A 20,063-nucleotide genomic window follows, 5' to 3' on the forward strand; every position below is an offset into this window, starting at 1 on the left:
TGGGGGGATTGGGAGGAGTATGGAAGGGTGAAAGCCTGCTAATTTCGCAAATCTAAGAAGTTTTAATATGCCCGAGTTGTAAGACTTCAACGTTCCCGGTTCCCAAGCTCCTCTAAGTAAATGGAGCTGGACTGGGTTTTCTTCGACAAAATCATTTCCACATGCATCTGAGCAAAAAGCCTTAAACCGAAGCCTTCGCGAGGACGGATCTGACGAAGGAGGAGATATCATATTCATGAGGCTGGAGTAACCGGCTACTCGGTATTCGCTTCCCATCGCTCTATAGACATTGTCGCTCATAGTACTGATGGGATTGGAGGTGCTGAGATTTGGGTGAGGAAAGGAATTAAATCTTGTGGAATTGTGATTATAACTTCGTGAGTCTCAAAAAGAGATCCAAATATACCCCTTGACAAATCATCCGCTAGGTTACCCTTTGAAGTCACCCTCTCCGCTGTGATGTCACAGGAAAGAAGGGTCAGAAGCTTCTGGATGTGCTTCCACTCGGTGTTGACCGAGTCATCCTTCGATTTCCTTTTCTTCACTGCTGCCTGAGAAGTTGTATTGTCCGTTAGAACTATGAAACGTTTTCCTAGAAAAATCATTAGAAGAAATCAGGAACTGTCGAAGGACTCTCTTCTTTTTTTTTTTTTTTTTCTATGTGAGAAAAAGGAGGACCTGCCTGCTACACGTTTGACTTTCGATAGGACAAGAAGACCTAGGCGGATGGTTACCGTTTCCGCCCAAGCAATTGGTCTCTTGCTTTCAGTTAGGCCTAGAGACCTCCAGTTATCTACGAGCTTGAAAGCTGCCCAATGCTCCCCTATCAGGACTCCGATCCCCAAATTGGAAGCATCTCCAACCCAAGCCACATCGGTTGCCTTTTTGGAAGGTACCAGGGGTCTCGAGTCAAAAGAGCTAAGGCACGTTGTCCATTCTAACAGATCCGCTCGAACGTAATGAGGAACGAGTCTAAGTGCAGATTTATTGACCCAACTTTTCATCCATTTGTAGAAGGACCTAGTGTAGCACTTCATGTGTGGCACTATGTATGTTGTGTGGATTAGTCGTCCAACGAAACTTTCCACCGTTTTGAACGACCACTTCTCGCCTATCTTCAGAAAGTCAATGATCTGTTGACACCTTTCTTTCAACTTATCCTCAGGTAACCGTACCGTGTGGTCTGATCCATTCCAGATAAAGCCAACATATTTCTGTTCTGTTGCGAAATCGAAATTTTTCACCGGATTTGTAGATACCCCTAGGCTGTTGCTCAAAGTCGTGACATCATCCAGGGATATCTTGTCGCCTGGGCGCCGGAAGAGTAGATTGTCATCTACCCAGCGAAATATCTTCCAGATCTTCAAAAGTCTTTCTATGATGATTTTCCAAACGTGTGCGGGAGCGCCAAACACTCCGCAGCTTGCAACTCCCCCGAAACCAACTGCCAGATCCATCCAAATGCGGCCCCTGAAGTCTTTGATGCACAAGAACCTGCGTTGGCAGGGATGTACCGGAAGTTTCCTATATGCTTTCCTCCAATCAAAGATAGCCAATTCCCAATCCCCAGGATTCTCACACAAGAACTCCGCCACGGCATCGAAATCGTCCCAGAAGGTATCAAAGTTTCTTTTGTCGACGAAAGAATTGACTGATGGAATGAGCTGATTGTTTTTGGGGTACGAGAGGTCATTGATGAGACGCAGACTGCCGTCTCCGTTGACCGCGCTGCCCATGGGATTCGATCGAAAGAATCCATAGTGACTGTGGACCTCTTTGTGGGTGAATGGTCCTGCCAATCTACCAGACGAGGCTTCGCTGTTGATGGTGCGCTCTATCTCTGATCTGGCGTCCAGTGCTGATAGATGATTATCTGGAGTATACCAGCGGTGACCATCGAGTTCGTGTTGAGTTATTCCGAGGCAGAAACCTTCCGAAAAACCTTTTGTGATGTACGGAATGTCCCGAGTCAGACCAACCTCGGTCATGAGTTCTGCCCAACGATAAATGTTCATTCTACACGACACCGGTTGAGGCCAAGGATTGGGAACATCGAATGTATGGATGGTCCTATCCCTCATTCAAACTTAAACAAAACATTGCACCGTTCATCGCATACAAATTGTAACTCACTCAATGGAATAGCTTTATTCGAAAGGATCCACTTGACTCGGGACTAACCTCGTAGCCTTTGATTTGTTTGACTTGGAAGTGGAACCCATGAGATTCTTGAGTCTAGAAGCTTCATTGCTCTGATATTCAAGTCAGATCTTTGTCAGTGAAAGCTACGCCCAAGCCCCAACGAGTCGGTCAGTTCTACTGTCGGCAGTACGCGCTCGAGCAGAACAGCCAAGTGGTGTACCTCAATTACGAGCAGGCTGTTGAGTTCCGTCAAACGGCTTCTGAAGTACATGTGCAAGGGCAAAATGATGAGATTACTGCTAAAGGTGAACCTCCGATAACGTTCGAGAAGTGCATGGCGATGAAGAAAGGTGATCGACCTCAGGCTGGCAGAGAAAGTATGGCAGATTTCTTTTTTTTGGCGTTTTGGAAAAACTGTTGGTATCAACCTTTCAAGCAGAAAAGGGCTTTCAAGGTAAAACATTCATTCAATACCATTTTACATATAGCATTCCAAGCTGCTCGCATAAAGTCTAAACACACTGGACAAAGATTTGGGAAGTCTTTGTTGAATTCAATCAACGTGGTGAACTTATGAATATCTTAATGAAACTTTTGAATTTGTTTGCTTGACTGAATGTTATTTTAAATGGAAATCGAATGACATATCTCCGAATCGATGAGAAATGATTTTATGATCCCGGTCGTAATTGTTGGCCTTTTGATCTTTGAAAACAATCATTCTTAATGGATCAACCACAAAACACAAGAAGTATGATATACAAGGAGTAAGATTTCATAGGATTTTTTATCAAGGCGCTAATAATCACAATCTGAAGACATGAACTTTTCAGTATCAAGGCAGAGGTCAAGAATAGCACAACTGGGTATAGAGGACAAGTGAGGTGGTCAAGGTTGTTGTGGCCAGTATCCATTGACTCAGGCTTGGCCGCTTGATGGTACACAAGACAGGGAACTGATGTATCAGACACAGAAGCCCTGGTCTGAAGTCTACAGAAACACGGTAAGATGAACTAGAAGGTATCAAAACGGTTTACTTTGAGGGAAAACAAAACTCACTCACTCTAATCAACTTGGCCATTGATTGTCAAAGCAGCGTCGTATAGTGGCTTTCATATTAGCTTCTTGACAATATCTCTCCAATGAAACTAACTCATCCTCAATCAGTTGAGAATGAATACTAGGCATAGGCATACATAAAGCTATTATTAATATTCTTAAATCCGGATTCACCCCCCCGGATTCTCAGAACCCTGTCACAACAACAGTGTTTCAGCAATTTGGGTGGGTGAGGACCGGGATCTCTCCGCTTCCCACTTACAACTCACCTAAGTGTAGCCATGGGTAGCATTGAACGATGCCGAAACATTTCTCCTTCTTGCCCCCTCTATTTATACCATCCAGATTTCCATAATGTCGACTTTTACTTTTTCAAAAGCTTCCTTCGATCTGCATTTTGTCCTGCGCTTCTTGCGCTTACCTCGACCTTTCTCCAGCATTCTATATCATAAGCTCTGCTTGAATTTAAGCAAAAAGTCATCTTTCCATCCAAAAGCAATGAATGCTTTTCAAAAAAGCATTTTATCGTCATTCCCCCGGCAGCTTCTAAGCGCATTGTTTGCTTTTGATTGTGTAATGCATCCAAAGCAACTCGATTAGTAATATCTGCTTTTCTACAACATCAATGTACCCACCTCTCAGCTTCACCGATTCTCGGACAAAGACAATGACCACAATACCCAACCGATTGCAATCTACGTCTGATCAATCAAAAAAAACTATCACAAGATCATTCTTAGTCAATTGTGTCAAGAACCGCTGCCACAATCATACTAGCCCACATAACCCTTTGATCACCACAAACAACACCATCACATGAGCTCAAACCCACCCCAACTAATTGTAGTATAATAGACCCTTCAGCCTCAATCTTAGGTTTATCAAGCTCACTTCCACCTACTTCTGCTACGCCATCAATGCAAACAACAACCCCTCCTCATCCAAATTTGATTCAACCATGAAGCAGAAAAGTATTGGAGGGAAGTATGGGAACTTCTTTAAGAAAAGATATCCATTCATCTGGATTCGCTGGAGCACTTACACTCGAGCATAATAAATCTAATATTTTTTGAAAAAAAAAATACAAAATGTCGAACCTTAGGTGAGTTTAGTTCAATCTCGCGAAGTCACTCTCTCTTTTTGTATTGAATTATCCAATTAATATCTGCCTTTTTCATTTTATTTGGATTTGAAATATCAGATCAATGAATTGGCAAGTCAGTTAGATCGAGTCAAAACAAAACATTATCAAATCATCAGTTTATCAATAAGGCCGTTGACGGAGTCGATCAAGATGAAGCAGATATTTGTTTTTTGTTTTAACTGATCCTGCTCAAGCATGTTTAATTGATCGACATAAAGAAATTGGCACCGTGAGTCAGGAAATCAACGATCATTCTTTAAATTATTCTCGATCAACAATGAAAACAACACAGAGATCATCAACTTGATCATGATGAAAGCGTTAAGGCTCAAGCTCAAAAACTTTCAGCTGTTAGACCTCGATAAATCAAGTTAGTTTATTTGAAAAAATCCCTTGATTGAAGATTCAAATATCTGATTGATCGATTTTGATTGATCAATTGATTGATTTTTTTACAGAAAGAATTATCAAGAGTTGATACTTTGATTGATTTGACTATAACACTTCCAGCAGTAGAAAAAGTCAATTCAAAGAGAAGTAGAAGAACAAGAACAATAAAATCAAAATTCTGAAATCAAAACTAAACATGCTTTAAGAGGTAGACAAGTTGGAGTAGCTCCTACTGAAAGCACACGATGAAAATGAAGTAAATTGGGATGGGTGGTCGTAGCCTTAGTGGAGGAAGGTTTCGGAGAAGAAGTGAGTCTAGAAATCAAAATGTAAGGTAAAGTATCAGTCACTTCTAACTGTTTGTCCAAAAGCTAATCAATTTTTGCTTCTTTTGGTTTGAAGATAAAAGGGAGATGGAGTAGGATTACAACATCAGGATTACAATATTGTCACAAGATTCATAGTAATCCATGAAACCATGTTTGATTAGGGGATCAAATCTCTCTAATACAATCTCAAAACAACTCTTGAATTTGAGGTATGAGAAGCAAAGTAATCTATGTGTATGATTCAATGTAAGCAGCAAAGTGGCTTTCCTTAGGATACCCAATTTGATTAATCCTCATATCTGCACTCTCAGAGTGAGCTTATAATCAAAAATTGTAATAGAATTCATCAATTGTTTATTGCTTTTTGGGTTCATATTGATATCATTATGGATTTCAATCAAGATTTGATTGATCAATTGATTGAGTTGAGTAAGAAGCATAATTTCTTAATTTTTGAGTATCATACATTTGCAGATATTGGTAAGTGAAGTACCTTTTTCCTTCAACTTCAGATAGTTCCTTTGCTTGACTTTTATTCTGACTGCTCAATGGATTTTGAATTTTTGATTTCAATACACAGATAGGAACTTCCTTCAAGCTTCAATATTTTTAAGGTGTTTATAGGATAGCCAATTTCTTATATCATCAATGCACACACAATACCAGGAGAGCCAGTCACCACAACTTTAGTCAAAGTAGGAATCCCCAAAGGTTGAACATCATTAACATCAGCCAAAATGCAACCTAAGGGTACCTTGACTAAAAATTGATATACAATGGAAAGAATTGAGATCACACAACAATATACTGAATTCGGGATAGGATCTACTTCTCAGAGAAGATTTGAATCCAATGAAGAAGAAGATCAGCTGGTTTTGTGTCCTGGTGTTGGACTAAATGTAATGGGTGATACGTTGGGCCAGCATTATAATCCTCATCATCAAGTTGTTTTGGAACATGGTTCAGATATGATTATTATGGGTTGTGGGATGTATATAAATGTTGTTGAAGATAACAAGGTTCTTAAACAGACATCAAGGTATAAAGATGCAGGGTAGGTCCCATTATCTCTAATGGTATCCTTCTTTCAAGACATGCTGATATGTCACTCACGCATGGTTTTTCCATGGTCACTGCTCTTGAATAGTTTCCCACTTATGTAACATAAAATGAAGTATGAAGGTAAGTTTAGCCAGTAAACACCTTTAAAGAAGCTTGACATTTATGTGGTCCCCGGCTCTTCTAAGAAGGAAGACTAAATTTTTGTAAATACAAATACTTCATCATAAGATATATCTGTGATTAGTGAATTTTGAAATACATGATCAATTAGGTTTGGTTGTACAGGTCCTTATTCTTTCTCTTATTCTTTTGTTGTATTTCATCAATATGTTATGTGGAGTAGTGTACGTTAGATCAATCAAAACTGAAAAGGAGTTGCACAGGTTGAACATTTCAGAAGCCAATGTTAAGTTGTAGTATATATTCTTTAAGCTGACCTATTCTCAGTCAGCTTCAGCGGGCGGGCCCGCCTATGCCCTAGTACTTATGATCTCCACGCGCTGACATTTACAACTGTCACAAAATACCTGTGATTTTCTTTTGGTTCTTGACGATTTTCAAAATCATTTTAGTACATAAACAAACTGAAATACCATTGCAATTTGCACTATCACAAATACAAAGAACAAAAAAGGAATCAACAAAAAACGATCAACAAAAGCCTACAAAACCAAAAAAAAACCATATCAAATCGAAATCCCATGAGAAACCTCCCCCCTCTTGCCTCTTCTTCTTTCACACCTTTCCCATCTATTTAATCATACAAACCGAAACAAAAAACCTTTCAATCAGATCAAAAGTTAAATAATTAGAGTTTCTAAGAAACCTAATCTTATAAATCAACCGAATCTTCTTTTGAAGAAAATCAAGTGAGTTCATTTAAGAAAGTCTTTTAGCAATAAATTTAGCCAAAGTAGAACGTTGAATATTAGAAGTTCCTTCATAAATAGCACCCTATTCGAAAAAAAAACGTTGAAATCAATCAATTCATCATTCCAAGAGAGAAAGAGAAAGCAACCGAGAGATCCAAGAAAACCCAAACCAAACCACTTACGATTTTCGAATCTCTCCAATACTTTTCAATTCCAGTTTCTCTAGTAAAGCCAACCCCACCACACCATTCAATAGCACTACCCGAAGCTCTTTGAGCGACTTCCGACGAAAACAATTTAGCCATCGCTGCCATCTCTGTGAACGGTTTGGATTCTTCTTTAAGTCTGGCTGCATTATACGTTAATAATCTAGCTGCTTCGATTTCGGTTTGGATATCGGCAAATTGAAATTGCATTCCTTGAAACCTTTATAAGAAAAGACACACACACAGGGGATGATGAAAATTAATTTTACAAATCAATGTATGGATTTGAGGGTAGAAGAATGGAAAAAAAAAACTTACTCTCCAATCGGTCGTCCAAATTGTTCTCTTTGATAAGTATAACTTACTGATTTATCAAATGCACCTTGAGCCAATCCAATCATTTGAGCGGCAATTCCAATTCTACCTTCATTTAAAATCTCAATAGCATATCTAAAAAAAAACGAAAAAAAAAAAACTTCAATCTCTATCCTCTATAAAAAAAAATCAAATCTTTGAAGAAAAAAAAGAGACTCACTTATACCCTTTACCTTCTTCACCAATTAAATTTTCTTTAGGAACCACAACATTATCAAAATTAAGAGTACAAGTAGAAGAAGCCTTGATACCTAATTTCTGTTCTTTCTTAGCTACCTGAACTCCCATTTCTTTTTCTACCAAAAAACAACAAATCCCTTTATACCCTTTCTGAGGATCTAAATTCGCAAAGACTACAAAGATTTCAGCTTCTTTTGAATTGGTAATCCACATCTTACTTCCATTCACAACATAATTTCCATTCGAATCTTTGGTAACTTTTGTTTTTAATGCAAACGCATCTGATCCACTTGATGGTTCACTTAAACAAAAACATGCTACTTTAGATGTAGCTAGCTTTGGTAAATGTTTTTCTAATAGTTTGGGTGATCCATAGTTTCGAATCGTTGTGGAGGCAATCGTGTTATGTACATCACATATTAAAGAAACTGATGGATCTACTTTGGCTAACTCTTCGATCACTAGGATTGCAGACATAAACGAAGCGCCTGATCCTCCAAAGTCTTCGGGGATCTCGATGCCCATAAACCCATTATCAAACAAACCTTTAACAATTTCAGGATCCACTAGAAAAATAAACAAACAACATTAGTCAAAAGCTTGGGTGAAATAAACTTTAACAAGAATGGTAAACAAATCACTCAACTTTCTTCTTTTTCATCCATCTCTCTTACTTTAGGACTAACAACCTCCTCAGCAAACTTACTAGCCAAATCCTTAAACATACTTTCATCTTCTGTAAAAGTATAAAGTGAAGTAGGTTTGCTTTGATTGAAATCAGATGAAGTTTTACAAAAGGATCGATGGATCGTAGGTTTGAATTGAATGATTTTTTGGTTGGTTGGTTTGATTGAGTGTTTGATAAGGTTTGATGAGATTGATTTTAACATTTTTTGGGTGAGTTGGATGGATTGGTTGGTTGGTTGGTTGGTTGGTGTGTAGTGGTTGGGTTTGGTTTCAGTATGAATGAACTCATCGATCGATGAACTGTTTCTGTCTCATCTAAATTACGTCAGCGTGTGTAAACCTATTCAAAGCCATCATCACCATCACCATCACCATCACATAACATTTCATCCATCCATCCATCCAATTTGATCCCAGTGCTCTCTTCAATCAAGAAAACTTTTGAAAAAAATAATCAGTCTTGATTTCTATTCCAAGACAACCACTAATCAATCAATCTACATCATTTTCTCATCCCAATGAAATCCTCATCCATCATTCCCAAATAAACATAACTGTAACCATTCATCAAATGCAAAATATTAAACTATAAAACATATATATATCTCAAAACCCAGCAACAGACACTTTCATCTTCTCTTCTTAAATTTCTAAACCAAATCAAAAAACCATAAACCAACAGAAAAAACCACATATTTATTCTAATGATAAATGAGATGTATGTATGTATATATCAATACCTCTAAAGTAATGTATAAATCAAATCTAAAGAAAACAGACAAAACAGAAAAAAAGAAACGCAATACAAATTTTCTGAAAAAAGTGTCTCAAGAAAATAATAAAAAAGTAATACAATCTATATTTAAATAGATCCATCAATATATATATATAAATCAAAGAAAAAAAGATAATGAATGATTTGATGAATCATTTCAATTTCGATTCCATACCTCTAATCCTACCCAACCGTTTCTTTTTCTCTAATTCATGTTTCTTCAACATCTCTTGTTCTCTAGCATCTTCTTTCCTAGCCAAAGCAGCTCTACCAAACCCCACCCCAAAAGAAAGAAAGAAACCCCAATCAATCCTCCAAACCTCATTTAAGAAAAAAACGAAAAAAAAAACAGATGATAGTTGAGAGATCAGACTTACGCTCTACCTTCTTCTTCTAAAACTTCATTCGCATTCACTTCCATTCCATCAGACCCATCCTCATCACTAAAGACATCTGATAAGTTTGTATACTTTGATCGATCTTTTCCCATGATTTGCCAGATCTGATCTCTAACCGATGAAGACACATGGTTTCCCACTCGATCATCCTCTTCTTCTGAATCTTCAAACGAATCTGAATCTTCTTCTTCTGATGGTTCTTCTCTTGCTTTACTTTTCGATCTTGAGGTTTCTGTTTTGGTTCGTTTAGGATCAGGTTTCTCATTCGAATTAGAAGTCTCTTTAGACCCCGAAAAGTTTCGTTTACTAGGTAAGAAACTAGACCCCGATCCCGATCCTGATCCAGAAGGTTTAAGAGTATTCCTTTGATGAGTTTCTACTTTTTTAAGAACCACACTTGGTTTAATAGACCGATTAGCACTAGACTCGAAAAAACATTCTTGTGAAAGATTTCCGGTTCGTTTAGATTTCATATCCCTTTCGATCTCTTCAATCGTTCTTCTATCCCTCTTAACCGTATTCAAAGCTTTTCTCTCACTAGACGAAAACTCTCTCTGTAACCTTTCTCTCGTACTCATCGGTGCATTATTTGTAGTAGAAGAAACATTCGTATTTGTTGACTTTTGTCTTGAGTTCGGTTTGGATTTCAGTTGAGTAAGTCTAGAGGATGTTGAAGGGAATGAAGATCGAGAAGTTCCCATGGATTTCTTGACCACCGAAATCGGTTCATCAAATAACTTTGCTCGGGCTCTTGCTACCTTTTCTTCCCTTTCTAGTCTTCTTATCTCTTCTGGATCTTGATTAATCTCTTCCCGATTCTTGCTTCCATTTATATTCATCTTTTTCATTCTTTGGCTTTGACTTTGGGTTTGTTGGATTCGAGCTTGGGTATAGGGTCGATTAGGTTTAGATGGAGTGATAGCGTCGTTCACTTTCAATTTCTCTTTTTCACTTCTTTCTTGTTCTCTTCTTTTCCTCTCTTCATTCAATCTTTCTTCTCTAACCTGATCTTCTCTTTTCCTCTTAGCCAATCTTTCTTTTTCCAACCTAAAAAAAACCCCCCAAAACCAAAAACAAGTAAATCTCCAAAGAATTACAAAAGAAGAAGATCATGTATGCTAACCTAATCCTTTCTCTTTCTTTCCTTTCTTCTTCTAATCGTTTAATCTTTTCTCTTTGTTGTCTTAGTTGTGTTTCTTTAGCAAGTGCAAGTTGTGATGCTTTAGTTTGTTGTGATGCTAATTCCATAAGTTGATCGAATTCCATGATTAATTGATTAGATCTTGAAATTGATGAAGATGAACTGGAAACGGAAATCGAAAATCGAAAATCTAAATGGGTTTTGTTTAAATCGAGTGAATTGAGGTTCAGAGTTTGATTGGTTTTTGGTTTTGATTTTGGTTTTGAGGAACAATCAAGTTGAAGTTGAAATTCAAATTGAAATTCAACTTAAATTGGATCCTCAAACCTTAAGCAGAACTTAAGCACTTAAACCTTTTAAATCCAACTTCTCAACCAAACCCAAACATTGAACAAGCTGATTCACAAAACCCTCTCACTCTTTAATTTCTTGCATTTTCTTGCTCAAACTTCAATCACAACTCAAACAGCAATCACAAGGTAAGAAACCCGTCACCTCAAGATCTCAACAGATATTCTACAATTCATTTTCATCCATGACCATCCTACAAATGTCTTCCTAAACCAATCAAAGCATCTCTCCTCCTATTGCCATACACGATACACATACAATCATAAGGAGCACTTCTTTTACAAAACTTGATATCCAACTCCATACTTCAACTCAATAAACCTTACCCAATTCCCAAGCTCCTAAACCTGATCACTAAGAATGCATTATCAAAACTAGATAAACAATTGCATATTTCTGAGTTTCACAAATATATAATCCAAATACAAAAAAAAAACATAAACGAATGACCAAAACAAAAACGAAAGATTACACACTGTCACACACATATACTGAAGAAAAAAATGAATGAATGAATGAAATGAAATTGATAAGTGATTTTTTTAGTATACAACACATCCAACAACATAATCCAGAATAAATAAAAGTTTCCAAGAAAAACAATGGATCAAACCTCAACCGATTTCTTAATAAATATAAACCACATGGTTTTTTCCTTTTCCTTTTTTTTATCCTTTTTGTTTTTTATCCTTTTTTTTTGCAAGTTTGTTGACTCTTAACCAGAAGAAAAATAAATATATGTAAAAACACATTCTACTTACTACATCTTAAATTTTATGAAAATCTAAAAATCAAATCGAATCCAATCTTTTTTTTTGTTAGTCAACTCGATCAAGGTTTTTGATTTCGTTTTATAAATAAACTGATGATTGATCACGATAAGTTTTAACCGAAAAAGTTCTAAAAAGAAACCATAAATCAGTAAAAAAAAAAGAAGTCAAAAGATAAATGGAAAGGAAACCATTACTCAACTCGATATGAATTGAATTTTGATCAAGTTCAAGTTCAAATAAATTTCCAATCCCATCACCTAACCTATCCTCAATCAAACCTAATTCCACTTCGATCGCCTGAACAATCTTAACCAACTTATTTTTAATTTCCATTGAGTTTGAAACAATCACTAGATCATGATCAAGAACTTCATCCATGTCGATATCAAGTTCAGAAGCATCGATTGCTTGAACCGATCCATCTCCAAGACTCATACTCGATTCTAGCTCCATCATTTCATAGGTTTCTTTGATCTCTTTTACTCTGTTTTCTAGGATATTTTTAATTTCAAGATCCATGGAACAAACCCAACCGAATCTTTCTTTCAATAATTCTACAATCTCTCCATTCGATTTGGATTCAATAGGCACCACCGATGTTCCAGAAGCTTGAGAATTCTTTCCAGTTTCGATTCTCGATCTCACTTTAGCCATCGAATGGTTCATCAAACCTTCTCTTGTACTCAACAACAATCGTTGGTTTTCCAAACTCGAAAGAATCGGGTTTTGAAAAACAGACGTAGGAATCTCATTAAACAAAACTTGACGTCGATTTAGATGGTTTCCAATTAATGATAATTCACTGGGAATCATCGAGATAGGATGGCTGGTGATTTGTTGAGATCTTAGATAGCTTTGGATCTGCTCGGTTGTATCGTAATTGGTTTCGTTGATGGTTAGATGGTGACCGGGTTTTAGGATTCGAAAGATTTCGGATATTAGGATGCTCCATTTCTTTTCTGGTATACCAGATCCAAGAAACGATGCATTCACTTGATCAAACGTCTGACAAACCAAACAAATCAAAATTAGTCAATCAATCAAAACTTGTTAAGATCAAAATTTCATGAGCGAGGGGTTTTCTTACATGATTAGGAAATGGTAAGCTAGATTTCAAAAAATCATGTTGAACAAACTTCATTCGATCAGGTAACCTTTTCAACTTAATAGGACAAAGATCTAATCCAACGATTTCTAGCTCAGGATTGGAATTCGATCCAAGTACTCCATTACACCAAATCCCATAAGGACCACAACCCAAGTCGAGAATTTTTTGATGTCCGATCGGTTTGGTAAACGTACTGAAGGGTGTCTTTGGATTAGGTGAACATGCATACATCAATAAAATATGACTATTAGACAAAGAATTGAAATTAGTTATGAATGGGTTTTTTTTGGGGGAGGGGATTGTTGAAAGGAAAAACTTAACTGGTCTAAAACTTCATGGTCATATGACATCCAATAAGGAACTTCATTCAGATCAAACGGATGATGTTTCTGTTTATCTAAACTCACAAACCATTGATCATCTTTGCAAATCGAATCATGATGAGCTTTGAAAGGTTTTTTGGTTTCTTTTTTACAATTCGTTGTTGGTTTGTTGAATGACTCTATTGAATTCTTTCGATACTTATTAACTCTTTCCCACCACCATAGATTATTCGTATTCGTGTTGGTATTTGGGTTTGGGTTTGTTGAAGTTTGGTTTGGTTGGTTTATGGATTCGATTAAAGCTGTTTCGGAATCAGATGAAGAATCAGAAGACAATGTTTCTGAAAGAAGTTTAGTTGGATTTAATGTTTCTAAAGTACAAGTTTTTAAAAAAAGACTTGAATCAGAATGAGGTTTTAAAAAAGAAGTGGTTTCTAAATTAGATTTAGATGAAGAAGGTTTTAATTCAAAAGTTGGTTTTTGATTTACAAGTTCATGAGACGAATTTAAAGCATGAAAAAGTTTAGAAGATTTTTTTTGGATGATTGGTTTGAATGATTGTAAAGGATGACAATGATGGGAAGGAGAAGAAAAGGATGAAGAGGATGAGGATGGTGGTGATGGTGATTCAGAAGTAGAAGATGAAACAGAAGGAGAAGTGAAATATGAAGTTGAAGTTGAATTTGAATTTGAATTTGAATTTGAATGAGATGGAGAAGGACAAGTGAAATAAGAAGTAGAGGTAGAATTCGAAGTTGAAGGTGAAAAGTCTTGTAAGAGTTTCTTTAAATGAGAGTTTGGAAAGATACTATAAGTAGGTGTTGAGATTGAATCGATTGATGATTGATGATTGATAGTAGTAGGAGTAGTACATGAACTACTTGGAAATGGTAAAGTCGATCTAGCATTCTTGGGTAAGTTTGGTAATACAAACTTGGATTGATGAGCAAGTGGAGGTGGACGACGAGGTAAATCATGATGAGTTGAAGTATTAGATTTAGATTTAGACCTAGTTTTAGAATTTAAACTGATACTATTCGGTTTTGATGATGATGAAGTTGATGAAGAAGTTGTGGTGGGTCTTGTTGAGATGGATGGATATTTTGTATACTCATCGAATGATTCGATCGAACCAACTGAAGAAATCGATCTAGGAGAAGTTTGAAGTTTAATAGGATAATGATGTAAAGATTGATATGGACGAATAGTTTGTTGAGGATATCCCATTTTGATTTGATAAGACTCCAAATGAGAGAACAATGATCAAAGATTCTCAAATTCTCACTCTGACTCTTACATGGAATTCTTGGCTCTTATCAACAAGCAAGTCAAGACGGCAAAGTGAGATGAGATGAGTTTTATATCTTTCTTTCTTTACTTCAAAAGTTCAATGTAATGTGATCAAATTCAATTTTCTTCTCATCTGCATCTTTTCTTTTTTACTAAAAGAAATTTCAACCAATTCTCACCCAATCAAAGATATCTTTATTCTTCGATCGATGATTGTAAATACAATCCAAAACCTTTTTTAACTTATCGTTCAATGTGATTGTGTGTGAATCAAGTGAACATCTTGGGAAGTGAAGAAACCAATTCAATTTCTCAATCTCTCAATGGTTAAATCATCTTTTCACAGAAATCATCAAGTTCTTTAAAAAAAAAACCAACACTTTATCATCACATCCCACACTATGTCTTTCATCTTCCATCGAATTCAATCTTGAATCTGGGTAGGACTTAAACAACTCTCAATAGACCGAGTTCAATGGAATCAAATAAATAGAATTCTATGATATCCATCTGATTAACTCTAAAAAGACCTAAAAGTTTATCTTAAGCCTTTTAAAACTATCACCCCCCCACAAAATCATATATCTAAACCTCCTCTAACATCCACTAGATCAGTGAAGATTTCGTTCTACGAACCTGTAGATCGAAAAAGATTACATATCATTTTTCAACTTTGATTGAAAATGCCAATGTCCATGTCATAATTTACCAAAAACCGAAATATATTCATCTTCAAAACCACTGTGAAAATGCAATGCTAGAATTAAAATAAAACTTGACTTTTCAATATGAATTCGAGGAAAAGGTATCTTTTCTCCAGATGTGAAGAAGGAGTTTAAATTTAGAATATCTATGTTAAAAGAGGTATGGGTAAGTCGTTTCAAAACTTCCTTCTACAGACTCATGAGGGTCTTTACATGAATTCTATCCGGTTCATGTGAAAAGGGTATTACATAAGATGAAGTGTATCAAAAAAATTGTTCGATATGGATTACGACTTCCGATCGGTTTTTATTTCTTAAATAAAATTGGATAGATAGAAATTTTTTCAAGGGATTCAACATCTAAATGTAAGTGTACGTATTAAGAATTGTGTGATTTGGAAGTGTAGAGGTTCCAAGGTGTTTTTATAAATGATTAACGAATGTTGGACCATGAGAAAAGATCCCAGGTGATATCAAGACATGAATCATGGATTGTGATAAAGTCATGACATCATTGAAGTTGGAATTGGATGAATGATCTTCGAATGTGATAAAGAAGAGGACATGTGATCATTGAATTATGCATCAATGATATCATCATCTTTATCCAAGAATATCTTTCGATTCGGATCATTTGAGATCGTTTCCCTGAACAAGACTTTCATGGAATACGTCACTTCATTAAGGACCAGGCGCAGATTCCCAGGTCTTCGTATTACCAAAACGAGTCGTTTTTCACGTTTTCTCACATTCCAGTCTCAAATTCGGGTTAATATGCCATCTGAGACGCCATACGTGATGCGATTAGCGATTCAGTGCTTTTCTTCTTGTCGTGCCTCATATGGTTTCAGGGAGGCACGACTTCTTCCCTTCATCCAAGATGAGTTTATGATGTTGCTCCTTGTGTCACCCCAGATTCGACGCATTGCATAGTAAGGAAATCAAAAGTTCTACTTTCAGGATCTTTTTATTTCCTTACTAATAGTGGATTTTGACGTCTAACATTCGATTGGATGTCCTTGGGGATGTGATCTTTCTTGCACTTCTGTCCATTTGGGCTCGTCTGGTCAACCTTCATGAGGTTCTTTCGCAGCAATCTGCTATGGGTTTAGAAAAAACCGTCTGTGAAAGGTCGCCGATACACAGCATCGATGATATATATATATACAGCCGTTTCAAGAAAGGTTGACAACTTTTTTTGGAGAAAGTTGTCTCCGCAGCGGTTAAAACCAGAGACAAAACTTGATTACAGGTTTATTCTTTTCTGTATTCTTCCAATTAGCGGAGAGACAAAATCAAGTGAGGGACAAAACCCGGGTTTTGCACATCGGCGAGATTTTTTAAGAAAAACAATCTTTGTTGAAACGGCTGTATATACGTCTTGGATCAAGACCGTGGTCCGCTCTCCTCAGCAACTCAAATTATTGATATCCGGTTAGTTATTTTACTTTTGTTCAGGCCGCTGTTTGGTGACTTTCTTCGCAGCTTACAACTGCCTTACAACCTTCCTGCTAGCTACCGAAAAAATTCCAAATTTCCATATTCCATATTCGTGTGGTCAGTGTTTTTGATCTTGTCTAGGTAGCGCCCTCGGTGTGGGTTGGGCAGCTGACATGCTTTTTCGTAGCTACCCAGAATCAAATCCGATTGTTTCAAGTATCTCCCAAATCTGCATTCCAACGTCTCATTTGATGGGCTCGGAATAACTAATGGTTGATTCGGATTTCTCAGGATCAATTAGGGTGTTCAAACCTGTGCAAGAAATGTGCAAGACCGACGTGCAAGATCCGTGCAAGATCCGTGCAAGATTTTTTGCACTAATCTTGCACAGTAATTTTTTTGACAACCCGAGTTATTGTGTTCCAAACCGTGCAAAAACCATGCGAGACCGACTCTTGCAAGTTTTGTGCAAGATCCGTGCAAGTTCTATTCATATCTTGCACAGAACTTGCACAAAACTTGCATGAATTGATTTTGAGGTTTGAACACCCTAAATTTAATATGTCGCAATCAAACTCTCGAGCTAACTGGTCACCCATAAACGGGCTCAACGTAACTAACACGTTGGCTGTACCGGTGGGTGATGTCGTTCGCTATTCCCCTGGTGTGATGCCGCAACACCTTTGGCTGATTACTACTTTACTATATCCCGCCAGACTGTGAACGCGGGTCCGCGTCCAGGTCCCATTTCATCAGGTGCTTCTCCAAGCTCCGCGCCCGAGGTGGGTCTACGTGGTGGCGCAGTTGGCGCCCTTGGAAACACGGTGACGTTTGGTTCCCTCGCGTTTGATCGTGATGCGAATAGACCTTTCTCCCCGGTGAGTAATAAAATATTCATCAGTTCAACATATTTGAAAGTGTATGGAGATTCTTTCACTTATATTCGGCCGCATCGCACAGAGACTTGGTGGTCCGATTGTGGCCTCAACGGCCTCTCCGGTCCAAGCAGTAGATGCAGGTGTAAACCTCCAAGGCCCGCGACCTCAACTACCGGTAAGGGCCGTGTTATACTTGAAGTCCAAGCATTTTCGCGCGATTGACGTCTCTTCATTGGCTGTGCATGCAGGGTCCACAACCTGGAATCGTCGCCAATGGTGACGTGTTGCCAAAACCGATGGACGCGCGCCCGAGCCACCATGAGAGGTTTATGGCAGCTCCAGGTGGCGTATGGGTACCCACCGGGCCCAGGTGAGTCTTCCGGTGAGGCCTTTGCACTACTCAATTGCTCAAGCCGAGGTTTGGTTCTGCTCTACTGTAGGCCTGGCCAACTTCCGGCGGAAACCTTCACCCACGACTGCTCTCGTCCGACATGGAGGTCGAGGGAGGACTACGCTGACATTCTCAACTGGCGCTCAAAAAGAGTCATTGAAAAGCGACAAATCTCCTTTGTCGAGATACCTGAATTCCCGTGACAGTTTCTAGAAGTGAGTCTCAATCACTTCTCGTCACAATACCTGAAACACTAACCTGAATTCCCGTGACAGTTTCTAGAAGTGAGTCTCAATCACTTCTCGTCACAATACCTGAAACACTAACCTATAAGGTTTGTTCAGGTCACAATATAAAATAAGGAAAAGGGTCGACGCGATGAGTTCAGTAAGATTCTTTTCCTTTCCGTAAGAAGACGGATCAATTTCACCTGAATTCCCGTGACAGTTTCTAGAAGTGAGTCTCAATCACTTCTCGTCACAATACCTGAAACACTAACCTATATAGAACAAAAGATAGAAATAGACAAGTACAAAAAGGACACTACTTGTTAGATGAAGAGAATAGAAAGAATAGACCAGTTGACTATGTATCTGACCTATAAGGTTTGTTCAGGTCACAATATAAAATAAGGAAAAGGGTCGACGCGATGAGTTCAGTAAGATCTAGCGTCGACAATGATTCAGATGAAAAAGAAAAAGATAACATCACAGTATGATAATTAGTAACAGTCATATTGAAGATCAAACTAATGGAGAGTAGAGACTATTGATGATAATGTAGTGAAGGGGTTGAACTTACTCTTTTCCTTTCCGTAAGAAGACGGATAAAGGAAAAGAGTATTAGCGCGAAAAGGGGGAGGCGCAATTTAAATAGGGATCATTTAAGTTTGAGTCTGACATCTTAAGTTTGAATAAAACTACTGTATTTTAGTATGTAAAGTGATTTGATACTTAGAGTCTTATTCACCTTTCACCACGGCTGAAACCTAGGTACGAGAGACTGAGGTGTCTCTCAACAGTCATTTCCAATGACAACCTCGCGGTGTCATTCAATGGCGTGTGTAATGCCGCAAGGGCTTTGAATGGTTTGAATCATCAAACTGATCCCCTGCCATGGGCACGAGATGGCGCAACACCCAGATGTGAGGCGGCTGCATCTGCGCAATACAACCTCGACGTCCTTCGACCCGAACGCCCACACTCCTCATCTGGGGAGGACGAGGTCATGCGAGACCTGCTGGTGGATTCGGATGATGAAAACACACCTGTTCACCTGGGTCCTTCAGGTCGGTTTCAGAATTCTCGTGTGATCACCCAGTTTATCGAGGCTGATTCAGTGTTTCTGGCTTGTTGTAGCTGCCCGGTTAAGCGCGGATCGCAGGCAGAGAGCTGAGCAGCCATTGGCCGATTTGTTAGCTACCCCCACCCCTTCTTCTAACAGGACGACCAACATCAGGAAGGTTTCTCCAGTCAACCTTCGAGGTGATGAGGATGATGGTGCGCGCACCCGAAGACGTACCAGTGGTTTGGCTGCCCAACCACCACCGGTACTGTCGAATCGCGTTCGTAAGCCACCTCGCGGACCTACACGCTCTCAACCAGAGGAGTCGCCCTCAGCCTCACGTCCTGTGGAGTCCAAGGCCGCTCACCCTGCTCAGGTGGCGGCCAATGTTCCAAAAGTCACGCCGACTATTCAATATTGCCCTTTCGGTCGAATGTTGTCGAGCCCCTCAGCCCCTCCACATTCTTTGGCAGTGATTACCCGCTCACCTGCTCAGTCCCATCTGGTCGCTCGGGACATGAATAGGGTTGAACAGCCGTCGTGGATCGAGCAGATGACGCGGTTGGCTCAAGGTCCATCCCCACCACCCCGGTCTGTTCCTCTGGCGGTGGCCATGCCACCGGTTCCAAGTTCGGGACCTTCGACCTCTTCTGCTATCCCTGAGCCTCAAGGGCAGGCCTGCTCAACGTCAAACGCCCCCTCTGGATCAAAGACACTAACTCCTGCTCGTATGCGATGGGGTCCTCCCGGTCATGTTGACG

General features: G+C 38.6%; 5 protein-coding genes across 5 annotated transcripts; 2 read left to right on the top strand and 3 right to left on the bottom strand.

The window, feature by feature from the left end:
• Nucleotides 1-5,205: 5,205 nt before the first annotated feature.
• Nucleotides 5,206-6,122, top strand: MELLADRAFT_89691 (uncharacterized protein; the record flags this gene model as incomplete). Its single annotated transcript, XM_007412631.1, has 4 exons — nucleotides 5,206-5,298; nucleotides 5,382-5,544; nucleotides 5,731-5,775; nucleotides 5,887-6,122. The coding sequence occupies 4 exons, from the start codon at nucleotides 5,206-5,208 to the stop codon at nucleotides 6,120-6,122; spliced, it is 537 nt and encodes a 178-aa protein (XP_007412693.1).
• A 574-nt stretch (nucleotides 6,123-6,696) lies between these two features.
• MELLADRAFT_49293 (uncharacterized protein) lies at nucleotides 6,697-8,701 on the bottom strand (the record flags this gene model as incomplete). Its single annotated transcript, XM_007412766.1, has 5 exons — nucleotides 6,697-7,080; nucleotides 7,181-7,424; nucleotides 7,523-7,654; nucleotides 7,740-8,325; nucleotides 8,406-8,701. 5 exons carry the CDS (start codon nucleotides 8,647-8,649, stop codon nucleotides 7,006-7,008), a joined length of 1,281 nt encoding a protein of 426 aa, XP_007412828.1.
• Nucleotides 8,702-8,994: 293 nt separating this feature from the next.
• MELLADRAFT_72465 (uncharacterized protein) lies at nucleotides 8,995-9,663 on the bottom strand (the record flags this gene model as incomplete). The annotated part of the gene is made up of 2 exons (XM_007412765.1): nucleotides 8,995-9,488; nucleotides 9,599-9,663. The coding sequence occupies 2 exons, from the start codon at nucleotides 9,640-9,642 to the stop codon at nucleotides 9,374-9,376; spliced, it is 159 nt and encodes a 52-aa protein (XP_007412827.1).
• A 1,820-nt stretch (nucleotides 9,664-11,483) lies between these two features.
• MELLADRAFT_75239 (uncharacterized protein) lies at nucleotides 11,484-12,250 on the bottom strand (the record flags this gene model as incomplete). The annotated part of the gene is made up of 2 exons (XM_007412764.1): nucleotides 11,484-12,011; nucleotides 12,084-12,250. The coding sequence occupies 2 exons, from the start codon at nucleotides 12,215-12,217 to the stop codon at nucleotides 11,963-11,965; spliced, it is 183 nt and encodes a 60-aa protein (XP_007412826.1).
• A 3,207-nt stretch (nucleotides 12,251-15,457) lies between these two features.
• MELLADRAFT_108800 (uncharacterized protein) lies at nucleotides 15,458-19,965 on the top strand (the record flags this gene model as incomplete). Its single annotated transcript, XM_007412632.1, has 10 exons — nucleotides 15,458-15,475; nucleotides 15,642-15,675; nucleotides 16,795-16,866; nucleotides 16,891-16,965; nucleotides 17,506-17,627; nucleotides 17,710-17,802; nucleotides 17,876-17,997; nucleotides 19,095-19,306; nucleotides 19,377-19,730; nucleotides 19,838-19,965. 10 exons carry the CDS (start codon nucleotides 15,458-15,460, stop codon nucleotides 19,963-19,965), a joined length of 1,230 nt encoding a protein of 409 aa, XP_007412694.1.
• Between the last annotated feature and the right edge of the window lie 98 nt (nucleotides 19,966-20,063).

This window comes from Melampsora larici-populina (genome assembly GCF_000204055.1).
Source record: "Melampsora larici-populina 98AG31 unplaced genomic scaffold MELLAscaffold_32, whole genome shotgun sequence".
NCBI classification, from domain to species: Eukaryota; Fungi; Basidiomycota; class Pucciniomycetes; order Pucciniales; family Melampsoraceae; genus Melampsora; species Melampsora laricis-populina.